Genomic DNA, 16,027 nt, shown 5'->3' on the forward strand with positions numbered 1-16,027 from the left:
TTATAATTGAGATCATTCAATTTTATCTTCAAAGATAAAAGCTCATATCCTAATGCGATTTTATCCTCCCAGTAATGGCGCTTAATTTAGATATTTCGTAGAATATTTTATATTATTATATGAAAAATAAATAAAGATCTGGCATTGATTTATCTTTCTTCAGAAATTAGTCTTGTGTAATAGAAAAACTCTGAATTGTAGAAAAGGTGGGCAGCTCTGGATTCACATTTGGTTCTTCTACTTATTGATTTCTTTGTTCAAATAATCTCTGTTCTATAATCTGTACCTCATACTATCAACTGCTTTAAGAAAATTGGCAGTAATTCTATCTTGATGACTAGTTATACAGACTAGTGAGATCAGTGAAGCCAGAAATATTATGTTTTTATAATCTACTACTTTTCCTCCCTTAATTTCTAAATGTTTATTAACTTTAAGATAATCTATCAGAAGACTCAGAAATGTTAATAAAAGGGGACCTTAAAGTATGAATTATATAAGTGGTAGTTCTTTGAATATTTATATTATTTTTAAAATAACTACAATTTTAAAATTTGTGATCTCATCTTCAAAAGTTAGAATTTTTATTGAAAATTTATTGTGAGAAACTATAATGTGAAACAGATGGATGTTGTCTTCAACCTGATTCTTTTAAACATTTAGGTCAGGTTAACATTCAGAAGATTTTATGGTTCCTTAAAATTTATTTCAGTTAATTTTGATTCAATAATTATTTTATATCCAAATGAGCATAACACACAAATGTGCTCCAGAATTTTGAGGAAATTGCTTTTCTCTTAATTGAAGTTGGTTTTATAATGTTTATAAGGACAATATCTAGATTCCAGATTTGTGACTTTGGAACACCCATTGGAGAGAATAAAATTTGCTTCTCATTTCCTACGGATTTTCTAATTGTGCTTTTTAATAATTAAAATTATAGACTAAAGGTTTTTACTTATATTGCCTCTTTCTTTTGATATTAGTAATCCTTGAGATTTTGAAAAAAAGACCATCTTGATCAGCAAAGATGCATGTATAAAGGAATTCCTAGAAATTGTCATAATTCCAGTATTCATAATATTTCAACTCTATTTTCATTGATCTTCACATAAAAATGAGTAGATGTAAAACGTTAGTGAAAATATGAAAAATGATATTGTTTCTAGTTGTACTTTTTTGAACTTTGAAAAATGGCAGTAGTAATTCTGTCTTGATGAACTTTATATGAATATTACTTTTGTAATGTTACTTCTGAACTCTAGTTCAGTTTTTAGTTTCAGACAACAGAATCTGAATCAGCTAGTTTAAACTGAAAGTGTTTTATATAGGGGAATAAAATAATTCTTAGACATACAGGGAAGGCTAAAGGAACAAACTTTAGAAGTATTTTGAACTTCTAGAAACAGCTCCTAGAACCATAGATTAGAACTGGCCTGTCACAAAGCTGCTTCTATTGTGAAGAGAAGAGTAGCTCTGTCACTACAGACCCCATTTAGCCCTAATGCCTCTGGTCCATTCTATGAGTGTTGGCCACCACTGAAAACCCCAGATGCACAAACCCTTCTCTAACATTCTATTCCCTGCCCCCTGCCCAGCCCACCTTGCCCAATTCCTGCTTTCATTTAGGAGGAATTTCATTCATTGCTTGGCCAAATCTAGGCCATGTGAAACCATATGAGTAAATTTTGGAAAGTAGTTTTAGCTATGGTAATTTATGTATAAAAGAATTTCATAGCACATTTATAGAGTTATTTTCTACTTCCTTTTATTTCAGATAAAGTTAAAACTAAGCTTCTTGTACTCCATCTTTCCTTCTTCATTTTATTCTGTATACTTAATAGAGTAAACTACAAGGAAAAAATGGGTAAAGTTTATTTAATTGAAAGGTTGTAATCATAATTTTAGTATTGAAATACAGTGTATAAAAAGTGCTTGAATTTGTTCTTATACAGAGTTGCATAAGAAAATGAATTTGAAAAAACTATTATATAAAGCACCCTTAGATTTGTATATTTTATTCTCAACATTACTTGAATAGTTTTATATAACTATTTGGAAATGAGGAGGGTTTGGGCTTTCAAAGTAGAAATAGATTGGAGTGGAATTTTATTTGTCTGGTCATTGCTGAATAACATAGTTCTACAACTCATCTCAATAGGTGATTTATTGTTACAAACCATGTTTATTGGGTACATGCCAAGTACTAAAGATAGAGATTAGAATGTAGCATTGATGCTAACTCTGCCAGGATTATTCTGTCAAATAATTAGTTGATAAAAATTGTCTTCCTGTGATAATACTTAACAGTCGCTAAAATTTTGATTGTCAATTCATCGTTTTAAAAGCATTCTTTCATTTATTTCTATTACTCATTGCCATTTGAAATACTGATATTCCTATTTTATTGATGAAGATAAAAATAATGTTTTACTTGTGAAATATGTTGTTCTGTGTGTGGTGGCATACACCTGTAAATCCTGGTGGCTCTTAGAGGCTGAAGCAGGAGGGTTGCATGTTCAAAGCCAGCCTCAGGAACTTAGCGAGGTTCTGTCTCAAAATTAAAAAAATTAAAAGATAGGCTTGGCATGTGGCTCAGTGGTTGAGTGCCCCTGGGTTCAATCCCTGGTACCAAAAGAAAAAATAATGTCCTTACTCTTTGCTGGTCCCAAAGGCCACCTCTGTGGGATTATACAGAGAGAAACCTTGTAGATAAGATAGTCCAGATATAGAAGAAACTAGACTACATAATGCATTTTAAACAGATCTTAAACCTGTTGCATGTGAAGCAAATTTATTTGATAGTTCTAATTTTCAACCAGTAGCAATTATTAGGAGGGAAAGAGAGCCTGTAATGAAAATGCAGTTTTCCTCAGAGCAAAACTGACAGACTGGTTGGATGAACTAAGTTACATATCTCACCTTCTTTGCTACAGATAAAAAGTAGAACTTTGAATTTTTTTTTCTTTTTATCTTTTGGGTTAAGCATCTACATTTCTTGGAAACCTCTCCTTCCTAGCATGTTTACACTGAGATGAGCAAGATTTTGTCACCTAATGTTTTTATTATTTGTGAATTCTAACTAACCATCCATATCTACTCCACCTCTCTTGTTTTTTGGGGTGGGCCAGGTCATTATGCTCCCTCCACCATCCACCCAGAGCTATCACACAGACATGGACTCTAGGCTACTGTTTAATAGATTGATCAGTCACCCTACTTAGAAGGAAAGAATCTTATAACAAAGATTAAAAAGGACGAGTATACCTTATTGGAACTTCCTCTGTTTTTCCCCTTTTCTATCAGGAGAATTAATGACAGTATGGAAAAATTAAAAAATAATAATACCTGGTAATATGCCTGGCTGGAAAAGTGACTTTGGGGAGTAGGAAGAAGAGATTTGGCTTTTTTTTTTAGATAGCAGTACAAAGCCAGATACTTCTGTTGTCACTCTTAAGTACAAACCTTCAGATACACTAAATGCTTTTTCTCTTCTTGAGGAAAATGCACTTACCACAAATTAAGATGGACAATTTCTGAGTAGTAAAGCCCATTTTAAATATATGCATAACCATTTATTTCTTAATGAGATTCTAAATTTGTGGCCTAATTAAAAAATTGAAGGAAATTAGATTTTTCAAAGTAACAAGATGCTAAAACGCCCCCATTGGATTTAATCTCAATGCATGTGTGCTATAGACTGATAGTGCTTTTAGATAGCTTCGCAAATTATTAGAACTGCCGGTAGAAAAGCGTGTTTTCATTGTGGTCTCCCCACTACTTATACACACACATATACTTAGACCACAGGACAAATTTTTCATTAACAAACTATAAAATTTAGAACCATTATATTTTATTCTTGTGAGTTCGGATTTTATTTTTATTTGTGTAATCACATAATGGGCCGGCCACATTTATATTGGCATCTATCTATAAGCTCCTCACTAGCATAGAAAAGCATCCTTTCATAATCCTATGTACACATTAAGTGACTTTTAACAAACAAGTTTTTTACTTTGAAAATGAAAATATTTAAGATGGTTTTACCATATTACATCTAACAGGAGGAGTATTATCTTTTAGATGTAGAGTGTTTTACTTTTATAATTTCATAATCATTTTTGTATCTGAATTTTAGCATATGTAGCATATTTCTCTTTTATCCTGCATTTCTGTTAGCATGCAGTAAAATAATGACTATACAACAATTAAGTTTTTACCAAATTTCCTTAATATGTTTCTTGTTTTCCAATACTGGGGATTGAAACCAGGGGCACTTGACCACTGAGCTAAATCCCCCCAGCCCTTCTTAATATTTTGTAACATTATTTAACAAGAATGTCATTTGTCCTAGATATTTTTCTTCTACAGTTGTTAAAGAGGATTAAATAAGAAATAAAACTTCTTTCATATTTTTACTTATGATCTTAAAATAAAATCCTTTATTTTGTATTTTACAAAACTTAATATCTGAATGTTGGCATAGAAGAGGAATTTGATTTTCTTAATCATAATTTTTTAAATGTTCACATAGTAAGAATACATATTAACAGAAATTTCCATTTATTAAGCAAATATTAAATGCTAGGTCTATAATGTGTGTACAAAAACAAACAAAACCTATTTTCGGTCCTGAAAAGGCACTTATGTTTGATAGACATGTATTGTCTGGAGGAAAAATTGTAGGTAATTAAATTCATTAATTATTTCCTTTCTTTATGCTTTTTGTTGTTCTGCATTAGTCAGTGTTGTCATTTCAGTTATCTTGGCTTTTACTTCTTGAATTCCTATTTATATGATTAAGACTTTTATCTCTCTAACCTATTTAATCTATCTTTTTATCCAATTTCTTAACATATTTTAATCATTTTTAAGGTCTGTTTGCTAATTCCCTGAGCCATTTGTAATTCTGTTTTGTTTTTTTTTTCCTTTTGATATGGATCATAGCTTCTAGTTTATTCTCATTCTTTCTAAGTTTATATTTAATGCTGTACCTTATATGAATGAACCAGTGTAAATAAACCAAAGTGATTAATATTGTTCCCTTGATTGCTAGGATGAAGGCTAATCGGGAGTTGAGCTGAGCCAGGACTGGGTGCCATTTCAGTTAACTTCCACTGTTTTGAGCTCCAGACAGCCCCTTTCTTCTTGAGTGTTTTGTTTGTTTTGTCCCCCCTACCCAAGGGTTAGTTAAGTCCATTGTTCAGATAAATGGGTTTTCTTGAGGCACTTGAAACAAATACCTCATTTTTCTGGGCAAGAGTTTCTGGAATAACAGAGGAAGAATAAATTTCTGAAGTGGTGATAATGACCTGTGTGGTTACAGATGGTTTGGGCTTGAGATCCAAGCACCACCAGAAACCTCCTTCTCTTCCTGCTTTGTAGCACAATCTTAACTCCATCCATGTCTTCGTGTCTTCATGAGTAACATGAGGGAGAGTTGGTTTGCGCAGGTGACTTGGGGATTCCCCAAATTCCAATGCACTTAAATACCCATGCCTGTCTATTGAAAGTTAGCTGGCATCTCATCTCTGCAGAGTTCCGGTTTCTGAGCATTGTTGCCATTTATACACTCTCTCCACCTGCTATCAACCCTCCCACCACCCCATGTCCCCAGCATTTGTCTTCACGTATGAAAGCCACTCTGTTTCTGCACAACAAAGAAACACCTCAACACACCTCATGGAAGTAGTACATTTAGACTTCTTAGCCTTCAAAGATCTTCTGTCTTTTTAATGAAAAACATGATTGTTAAGTATATCTAGTTTTTGTAGGGTTTTGGGGGTTTTTTGTTTCTTTGTTTGTTTTTTTAATTTGGTTGTTGTTGTTTGGTTACATCAGAGTAAAGGTCTTTTGTGACCCTCTATATCCTAATTAAAAAAGAATTTATTCAGGGACTTGTTTCTAAAATTCAATCTGAACAATCAATCTGGACCTGCCTATTTAGGACTTTTTAAAGTTAAGAAAAATAAATGAAAGTAAACAAAAGTCAGAGAACTAAAAATAAACTGTTACTTCTCAGTTCAGTGCTTTTATTTTAATAATATATTTGATAAATGGTAGAAAGATTTAAAAGGCACCAGTATTTAACTTTGGATAGAGTCAAAACAGGTCTTTGAGTGAGTTTTTTAAAACTAATGCAGTTGCTATGAAAAGAAACTTTAAAATGTTTACTCATAGTTTCTTAGTTATAGTACTTTTTCATCTTTTTATTTAAGCTTTTAATTTAATGACTTAAAGATGAGCCTGTATCTTTGCAGTTGGGTTCTTTAAATCTTCTTTCAAGACTTTTGAAAAACTTCTTGACAGTAGAAACCTACTAATTCCAAACTCATTCCTGGGTGTTAAATCAGCTCCACATACTTTTTGGTGTAAATTGACCTAACTTTGACTTTGCAAAGCTAATCAGCTAAAGAAACTAATTATTAAGACACATCTGTGCTGCTTGGAATTAGTAAGATTTGTCTTGAACTTGCATCAGAGATTTTAGTGGGACATCTGGCATAAATTTTAAAAGGCTTCATTAAGTAAATTTTATGTCTGAGGGAGAGCATTTCTAATTATGTGATTTCACCTCCACAGTTGGTTTCAGGTTTTTCCTTGTGCGAATGACTATATGACCTAGAGCATGGTCTTCATGTCTACTCTTTTCTGAGCCCCAAACCTTTATAGTTGGGCTTAGATGATAGCAAGAACACTTCTGTCTCTTCATTTATTCTCAGGATATGTTCTCTGAGTACTGTTATGTGCCAAGAGCTGTGAAACATTGGGAATATAATAACAAGGCAAAAACAGTTTCTCTGTTCACAAGACATTAATGGGAGAGGCAGATAATAAAATTCATCCTATGGATATTGGATAATACTAAAGAATTATTAAGAATTTGGTTTTTGTGATAAGGGCATAGTTGTTACCTAAGAAAATGTCCATGTTTATTAGAGGAAAACTGATAAAGTATGTAGGAAACAAATGACTTGATGTGAGATATTTGCTTCAGAACAGTTCAGCAGAAGAAAAGAACAGGGAGAATAGAAAATAGATTAAGTAAATATGCCAAATACTAGTTATTGATGAATATAGGTAATAGGTACTCAAAGGTTCTGTAATTTTATTTATGCTTGAAATTTTTACATAGTGGGGAATTTTCTTTTTCTTTTACTGCTCCACTTTATTTTTTCCCCACATTTTGTATTGGTACATTATGTTGTACATACTGATGAAATATGTTGTTACATATTTGTACATGCACACACTACAACAATATAATTTGACCATTAGCACTCCCCAACGCTCTCCCTGACCCACTCCCATCCCTTGCTCCCTTTTCTCACCTCCCTTTGATTTTTTGAAGATCTACCCCACCTTTCTTTTTCGTTTTCCTCGCTAGCTTTCTGCATATGAGAGAAAACATAACAACTCTTAACCAACTTGGAATTATTTCACTTAACATGATGGTCTCTAGTTCCATCCATTTCATGTAAATGATACTTTCATTTTTCTTACTGCTGAATAAAAATCTATACGTTTTCTTTATCCATTCATCCATCAGTAGACACCTAGACCGATTCCATAATTTAGCTATTATGAATTGTAGCTGCTATAAACATGGGTGCACATATATCACTGTAGCAAGATGACTTTAATTCTTCAAGGTAAATGCTGAGAAGTGGTATAGTTGGGTCATGTGGTGGTTCCATGCCAAGTCTTTTGAGGAATTTCTGTATTGTTAAATCAATACAAAAATGTATTGAAATATCAATACAGAAATACAGTTAGTGGGGATTTATTTTTTAAAGAATCTCACTATAGGGGCTGGGGATGTAGCTCACTTGGTAGAGTGCTTGCCTCGCATGCACAAGGCCCTGGGTTCAATCCCTAGCACCACCACAAAAAAGAAGAAGAAGAATCTCACTATGACAGTATTCTAAGAAATGTAAAAGAGTGAGGGAACAGAGGTATTGGCACTGATCTACAGTTGTTCCTATTCAACCCAGCACCTGAATGTAGCTAACGAAGCTGAATACTTGCTTATCCTGTAACTTAATCATTTTAGTCATAGAAGAAAGACCGGATACAACAGAAATATATTCGTATCTTTGCCAAAATCAAATTACAAGAATGTCCATTGCAGCTTTCTTTATAATAGCCCCAAACTAGAAATAATCCAAACATTCATCAACAGAAGAATTTAGTATAAATAATGTAGTATATTTATGGAGAAAACAGCAATGAAAAAAGATGAGATTAATTGTACACTACAACATGGATGAATTTTACAGGCACATGATTCATTTAAAAAGAGGGGGAAAGCCAGATAAAATATTAATATTTAAATTTTACACAAAGTCTAAACTAACATGATGGTTGACATCAGAATAGTAGTTATCATTTGTAGAAAGACTAAATGAAAGGGAGCATGATAGAGGTTTCTGGGGTATTAAGAGTGATTCCTATCTTGATTGGAAAGTGGTTATACATATATGTTCATTATGAAACAGACACTGAGCTATGTACTGATAATTTATTCACTTCTGTGTGTGTTTTTTTGTTCATGCACTGCTGGGACTCAAACCCAGACTAGGGAAGCACTCTGCCACTGAGGTACATCCCCAGCCCTTTGCTTATGTATTTTATAAACACTTTAATAGTGCACTTATTTTAAAAGACAATTATTCTTACATTGACCAAAAAGAACTCTAATTTTTGCATGCATGTATTACTCAAGTTAAAAAGTTTTCCAAAGCAGTGTGTGGTGGCTCATGTCTATAATCCTAGCAACATGGGATGCTGAGGGAAGAGGATTGTGAGTTGAAGGCCAGCCTTAGCAACTTAGCAACACCCTGTCTCAAAATAAAAAAGTGCTGAGGATGTTGCTCAGTGGCAAAGTGCCCTGAGGTTCAATCCACAGGACCAAAAAAGTTAACCAAAAAATGTCCACCTAGTAGTGGCCAGAGGTGATGGGTACAAGGAACTGAAAAACTCTAGCATTCTCTGGACACTACCACCAGGAAAAAGACAAGGGTGTCTACTCTCTCTGCTCTTGTTAAGTCCAGTACCAGAAGTTTTCAGCCCAAGCAGGCAAGAGAAAAGACAAACAGAAGGGACAAAGTCAATTATCCCTGTTTGTAGATAATATGATTCTATACAGAGAAAGACTTAAAGACTCCACCAGACTGTTAGAACTGATAAATGAATTGAGTAGAGTAGCAGCCTACAAAATGAACATAGAAAAATCAGTAGCTTCTCTATACGCCAGTAAGGAATTTGCTGAGAAAGTAATTATACAAGCGATCCTATTCCCAATAGCTACAAAAAAGGAAAGATACCCAAGAATAAACTTACCCAAGAAAGTAAAAGACCTCTACAATGAAAATTATAAAACACTGATGAAAGAAATTGAAGACACAAAAATATATTTATATTCCCATATATATTCCTATATTCATAGATTAGAAGAATCATTATTATTAAAATTTCCCTACTACCCGAAGCAGTCTGCATATCTAATGTAATACTCATCAAAAGGACAATGAAATTCTTCACAGATAGAAAAAAACATCCTGAAGTCCACATGGAAGCACAAATACCCCAGGTAGCCCAAGCAATCTTGAACAAAAAGAACATAGATGGAAGCATCCCAATACCTTATTTCAAGACACACCACAAAGCAGTGGTACCCAAAACAACATGGTATTGGCATAAAAGCAGACACATAGACCTGTGGAACAGAATAAAGATCCTAGAAATAAATGCACCCATCTACAACCGATACTCAACAAAGGTGCGAAAAGCATATATATATTAGAGAAAGGACTATTTCTTTAACAAATGATTCTGGGACAACTGGGTATCCACGTCCAGAAGATTAAAACTTGACACCTATCACTCTATAAATATCAAAGTGGATCAAAACCAAAACCTGAAATTACTAGGGAAAATAACTCAAAGATATAATGATTTTTCTGGATAGTAGCCCAAAAGGACAGAAACAAAAGCAGAAATTGACAAATAAGATTGCATGAAACTTAAAAGCTTCTTCACAACAGAGGAAACACTCAGATGTTTCACACAGACAGCAAAACAGAATGGAAGAAAATATTTGCCAGCTATTCATTTGACAGTTAATATCCAAAACGTGTAAAGAACCCAAACATAATTGTAAAATGTCCAATTAAAAATGGGTAAATTATTTGAACAGACACTGCTCAAAAGAAAAAAAAATAGATAGCCAACAAATATTTGAAAAAAATGCTCAAAGTATTTATCCCTCCAGGAAACTCAAACCAAGGCTACAATGAAATACTCTCTCATTGCAGTTAGAATAGCTGTTATCAAAAATAATAATAAATGCTGGTAAGTATGTGGAAAAAAGAACTCTTATACACTGTTGGTGGTAGGTAATGTAAATGAATACAATCATTATGGGGAAAAATATGAAGATTCCTAAAAAAATTGAAGATAGAACTACCATGTCTGGGTATGTATCTAAAGGAAATGAGCTCAGCATAACAAAGAGATTCCTACACAACTGTTTGTGAACTATTCACAGTAGCTATGATGTGAAACCAACCTCATTGGTGCCCATCAGCAGATGGGTGGATAAAGAAAATGTGATATAATGAAGTATTATTCAGCCATAAATAAGAATGACATCCTGTTGCTTGTAGCAAAATAAACAAAACTGAAGGATATTATGTTAAGTAAAATAATCAGACACAGAATGACAACCACATGCTCTCTTTCATGTAAACTTTTTTCAAAGTTGATTGGAAAGTAGACTGGTGATTTCTAGGTTTTGGGAAGGGTATAAGGGAAAAGTGGCTGGATTTGATCAATGCATGCTGTATGAGTGTCTGAAAATGTGTCTGTATGAGCCCCATTAATATGTGCAGTTAATATATTAATTTTTTAAAAACCTAATATGGCTGGGACATGTAGACCATACTGTTTAAAGAAGTGGAGAGCTGTCCAAATCATGGGAAATAATATGTTTTATAAGAAGAGATGGAGGTGATCACTTTAGAAAGACTACTGCTAGAATGTAGAGAAAAAATAGACTAGAGTGGATGCAAGAGGTTAATTAATGCATAGGCTATTAGAAGTAGCTCAGGGAAGAAATGGCAATGACTTACATGAACGTAGTTTTAGTGAAGATGGAGGAAAAGTGGACATATTCAGGAATTGACAGGATTGGAGAAGAATTAAGTAATGGGAAATGTGGAACAGAAGTAAGTTATAACTCAGAGGTTTCTTACTTATACCATGAGAAGAATTATGGTACTGTCTTTTAAGATGACTGGAAGTGGGTTAGAGGTGAGGATCAGGAGCTTGGTTTTTAGCATGTGCAATTTGAAATGCCTTAGAAATACATAAGTAATCATATCCAGTAGGGAACTGGAGTATTGTTTTGTGACCTATCTTGTCAAGTCAGACTTGTGACATATGTGAGTAAAACCAGAATATTCTGTGGAAGAGTATTTTGAAAATACCCACAAAATATGCTGACACTGCTTAATAACACACTTTAAGCAGTTATAAAATTACATAAATTGCTTTTGAACCAGGATCTTAATTTTAACCTGTTACTTCTTAGATCATCAGACTCTAAAAGCTTATTTTTAAAAAGCAAATATAGTAGAGCAGTATTATGTACAAATACTAATATAAGTTAACTATAAGCATTCAGTTAAAAAAAAAATCTATGAGAGAAGTAATGGAGTAATTAGTATTAGATGTTCCTTCCTTTTTATTTAGTGAACATGTGCCCAAAATGAGCATGAGAAACTGCTGTTTCTTTAGTTGTTATCAGCTTAAATATATTTCTCTAGTAAGAAATTACATATTTGCTGGGCATAGTGCCTTACATGTATAACACCAATGGCTCCAGAGCCTGAAGCAGGAGGATCACAAGTTGAAAGCCTGCCTCAGCAACTTAGCGGGGACCAAAGCAATTCAGTAAGACCAAATCTCAAAAAAAAAAAAAAAAAAGAAGAAGGGGGTTGTTACTCAGTGGTTGAGCCCCTTGAGTTCAATTATTGTTACCAAAAATAAAAAGAGAAAGAAATCATATGTTTAACTGCATGTGAGTAACTGGTCTTTTATTTTTTTTTTTTTATTTTTTTTTATTGGTTGTTCACAACATTACAAAGCTCTTGACATATCATATTTCATACATTAGAATCAAGTGGGTTATGAACTCCCATTTTTACCCCAAATACAGATTGCAGAATCACATCGGTTACACATCCACATTTTTACATACTGCCATATTAGTGACTGTTGTATTCTGCTACCTTTCCTATCCTCTACTATCCCCCCTCCCCTCCCCTCCCATCTTCTCTCTCTACTCCATCTACTGTAATTCATTTCCCTCCATGTTTATTATCCCATTCCCCTCACAACCTCTTATGTAATTTTGTATAACAATGAGGGTCTCCCTCCATTTCCATGCAATTTCCCTTTTTTCTCCCTTTCCCTCCCACCTCATCTCTCTGTTTAATGTTAATCTTTTCTTCCTGCTCTTCCTCCCTGCTCTGTTCTTAGTTGCTCTCATTATATCAAAGAAGACATTTGGTATTTGTTTTTTAGGGATTGGCTAGCTTCACTAAGCATAATCTGCTCTAGTGCCATCCATTTCCCTGCAAATTCCATGATTTTGTCATTTTTTATTGCTGCGTAATACTCCATGGTGTATAAATTTTTATCCATTCATCTATTGAAGGGCATCTGGGTTGATATCACAGTCTAGCAATTGTGAATTGTGCTGCTAGGAACATCGATGTGGCAGTATCCCTGTAGTGTGCTCTTTTAAGGTCTTCAGGGAATAGTCCGAGAAGGGCAATAGCTGGGTCAAATGGTGGTTCCATTCCCAGCTTTTCCAGGAATCTCCATACTGCTTTCCAAATTGGCCGCACCCGTTTACAGTCCCACCAGCAATGTACAAGAGTACCCTTTTCCCCACATCCTCACCAGCACTTGTTGTTGTTTGACTTCATAATGGCTGCCAATCTTACTGGAGTGAGATGGTATCTTAGGGTGGTTTTGATTTGCATTTCTCTGACTGCTAGAGATGGTGAGCATTTTTTCATGTACTTGTTGATTGATTGTATGTCCTCCTCTGTGAAGTGTTTGTTCATGTCCTTGGCCCATTTGTTGATTGGGTTATTTGTTTTCTTATTGTCTAATTTTTTGAGTTCTTTGTATACTCTGGATATTAGGGCTCTATCTGAAGTGTGTGGAGTAAAGATTTGTTCCCATGATGTAGGCTCCCTATTTACCTCTCTTATTGTTTCTCTTGCTGAGAAAAAACTTTTCAGTTTAAGAAAATCCCATTTGTTGATTCTTGTTATTAACTCTTGTGCTATGGGTGTCCTATTAAGGAATTTGGAGCCCGACCCCACAATATGTAGATCGGAGCCAACTTTTTTTTCTATCAGATGCAGAGTCTCTGATTTGATATCTAGCTCCTTGATCCACTTTGAGTTGACTTTTGTGCATGGCGAGAGGAGGGGATTCAGTTTCATTTTGTTGCATATGGATTTCCAGTTTTCCCAACACCATTTGTTGAAGATGCTATCCTTCCTCCATTGCATGCTTTTAGCTCCTTTATCAAATATAAGATAGTTGTAGCTTTGTGGGTTAGTCTCTGTGTCCTCTATTCTGTACCATTGGTCCACCCACCTGTTTTGGTACCAGTATCATGCTGTTTTTGTTACTATTGCTCTGTAATATAGTTTGAAATCTGGTATCGCTATACCGCCTGATTCACACTTCCTGCTTAGAATTGTTTTTGCTATTCTGGGTCTTTTATTTTTCCATATGAATTTCATGATTGCTTTATCTATTTCTACAAGAAATGCCATTGGGATTTTGATTGGCATTGCATTAAACCTATAGAGAACTTTTGGTAATATCGCCATTTTGATGATGTTAGTTCTGCCTATCCATGAACAGGGTATATTTTTCCATCTTCTATGATCCTCTTCTATTTCTCTCTTTAGGGTTCTGTAGTTTTCATTGTATAAGTCTTTCACCTCTTTTGTTAGGTTGATTCCCAAGTATTTTTTTTTTTTGAGGATATTGTGAATGGAGTGTTTTTCCTCATTTCCGTTTGAAGTTTTGTCGCTGATATACAGAAATGCCTTTGATTTATGTGTGTTGATTTTATATCCTGCCACTTTGCTGAATTTATTTATTAGTTCTAGTAGTTTTTTTGTAGACCCGTTTGGGTCTTTTAGGTATAGAATCATGTCATCCGCAAATAGTGATAATTTAAGTTCTTCTTTTCCTATTTTTATACCTTTAATTTCTTTCATCTGTCTAATTGCTCTGGCCAGTGTTTCGAGAACTATATTGAATAGAAGTGGTGAGAGAGGGCATCCCTGTCTTGTTCCAGATTTTAGAGGGAATGCCTTCAGTTTTTCTCCATTCAGAATGATGCTAGCCTGAGGCTTAGCATAGATAGCTTTTACAATGTCGAGGTAAGTTCCTGTTATCCCTAGTTTTTCTAATGTTCTTTTAAAGTATATATTTTTAATACAACATAGCACTCTATTATAAACCATCCCCTGTATCTGGATCCCAACCAAAGAAACGACAACTTGTGCCATTGCATTTCTGACAAAATTTACTTCTACTTTATCATCTTTTATCCTTCATTTTTCCAGTTCCAGAGAGAAAGTTTTCTAAACGGTCCCTGGTTGTAGAGGATTTTAGCCTTTTTAAAATCTGCATTTCTTTTATCTATTTTCATGTTTAGTTTCCTCTCAATTTTTTTAATTTTCTTATTCTTTTGTTTTTAATATTTGCCTTTTAGTTGTAGTTGAACACAATACCTTTATTTTTATTTATTTTTACGGGGTGCTGAGGATCAAACCCAGGGCCTCGCACATGCTAGGCGAGTGCTCTACCGCTGAGCCACAACCTCAGCCCTCCTCTCAATTTTTATACTCTACTCTGTCCTTGAAGCTACCAATAAGAAAAAAAAATTAAAGTCAATTATACTTCTACACTGTATTAACTTAGGTCTTTGTTCATTCAGTAATGGAAAGAATCATTATTTATTCCTACTTACCAAGAATTCAGGGGCTGGAGTTGTAGCTCAGTGGTAAAACGCTTGCCTCCCACATGTGAGGTTCTGGGTTCAATCCTCAGCACCACATAAAAAATTAAACAAATAAAAATAAAGATTAAAAAAAAGTATAGGTCAGATATTTAAAGAAGAAGAAGAATGCCAAGTCCACAAAATGAGGACCACTGAAGTCAAGAAAAATAATTTGTTCATAGAGATTCACATACCTGGTCCTACTTTGAAAGCATGATATAGAATAATGCCTCTGAAGCTGCCTTTTTTTTTTTTTAACAAATTTGCTCACACCAATTCTAAAGTCTCCAGATTGAGTTTTAACCATATTTGAATCAAGTTGTTCTGAAGCAACTTGAGTGTAGTCTTGAAATTCTTAAGTTTTACATCATGCTCACCAGATAGGTAGAGGATTTTGCTTGAGATCAGCAGTGTCTTAGTTTTAAAAGAAATAATGACACTAAAGCTGGACTAAACATCCAACTCAAGCATAGCAAGAAGCATAAGAATGGCTTTTTATTACATAATCAATAATAGTGGACTCTTGATTACAGATGCTGGGAGCTCTCCCTAGACTTATCAGAGACTGCCAGTTAGCATCATTAGATTGTGATGATAAATGAGTTTGACCAGGTATTTTCCTCTTTGATTTGAGTAGTCATTCCTGGAGTAGTGATCTATAAGGAATCAATCTTCCCAGGTCAGATTTCTTTTGACCATGTCCTTGTGTATATTGACGTTCAAATCTTCTGAAAATCCCCAAATACCCAATGTTTCCAGCATATGTGTTGACAGGAAGGATCAGTCCTCATGTAAAAATGAGTTGAGAATTGGAAAAATAAATTTTTGTCATATATGACAGTTAGGTCAGAATGTATTTTACATTTGCCAAAATGAGTCAGTCCATCTTTTTGTTTGTTCGTTTGTTTTCAAGAAAACTGA

At 34.1% G+C, this 16,027-nt stretch overlaps 1 protein-coding gene across 2 annotated transcripts in view; it reads left to right on the top strand.

Moving 5' to 3' along the window:
- PRMT3 (protein arginine methyltransferase 3) overlaps positions 1–16,027 on the top strand; it is a 139,779-nt gene that overhangs the window by 94,508 nt on the left and 29,244 nt on the right. Inside the window, exon 14 of one of the 2 annotated variants that reach the window (XM_081278815.1) lies at positions 5,060–5,863. The exons of the other annotated variant lie outside the window; for it this stretch is intronic. Coding sequence (XP_081134941.1) covers positions 5,060–5,071 — 12 coding nt within the window. The 3' untranslated portion in view covers positions 5,072–5,863. Of the gene's footprint in view, positions 1–5,059; positions 5,864–16,027 lie in introns of those variants that run through there. 2 annotated transcript variants of the gene reach the window in all.

The sequence above is a fragment of the Spermophilus citellus genome, assembly GCF_964194105.1.
Source record: "Spermophilus citellus genome assembly, chromosome: 2".
Lineage (NCBI taxonomy): Eukaryota > Metazoa > Chordata > Mammalia > Rodentia > Sciuridae > Spermophilus > Spermophilus citellus.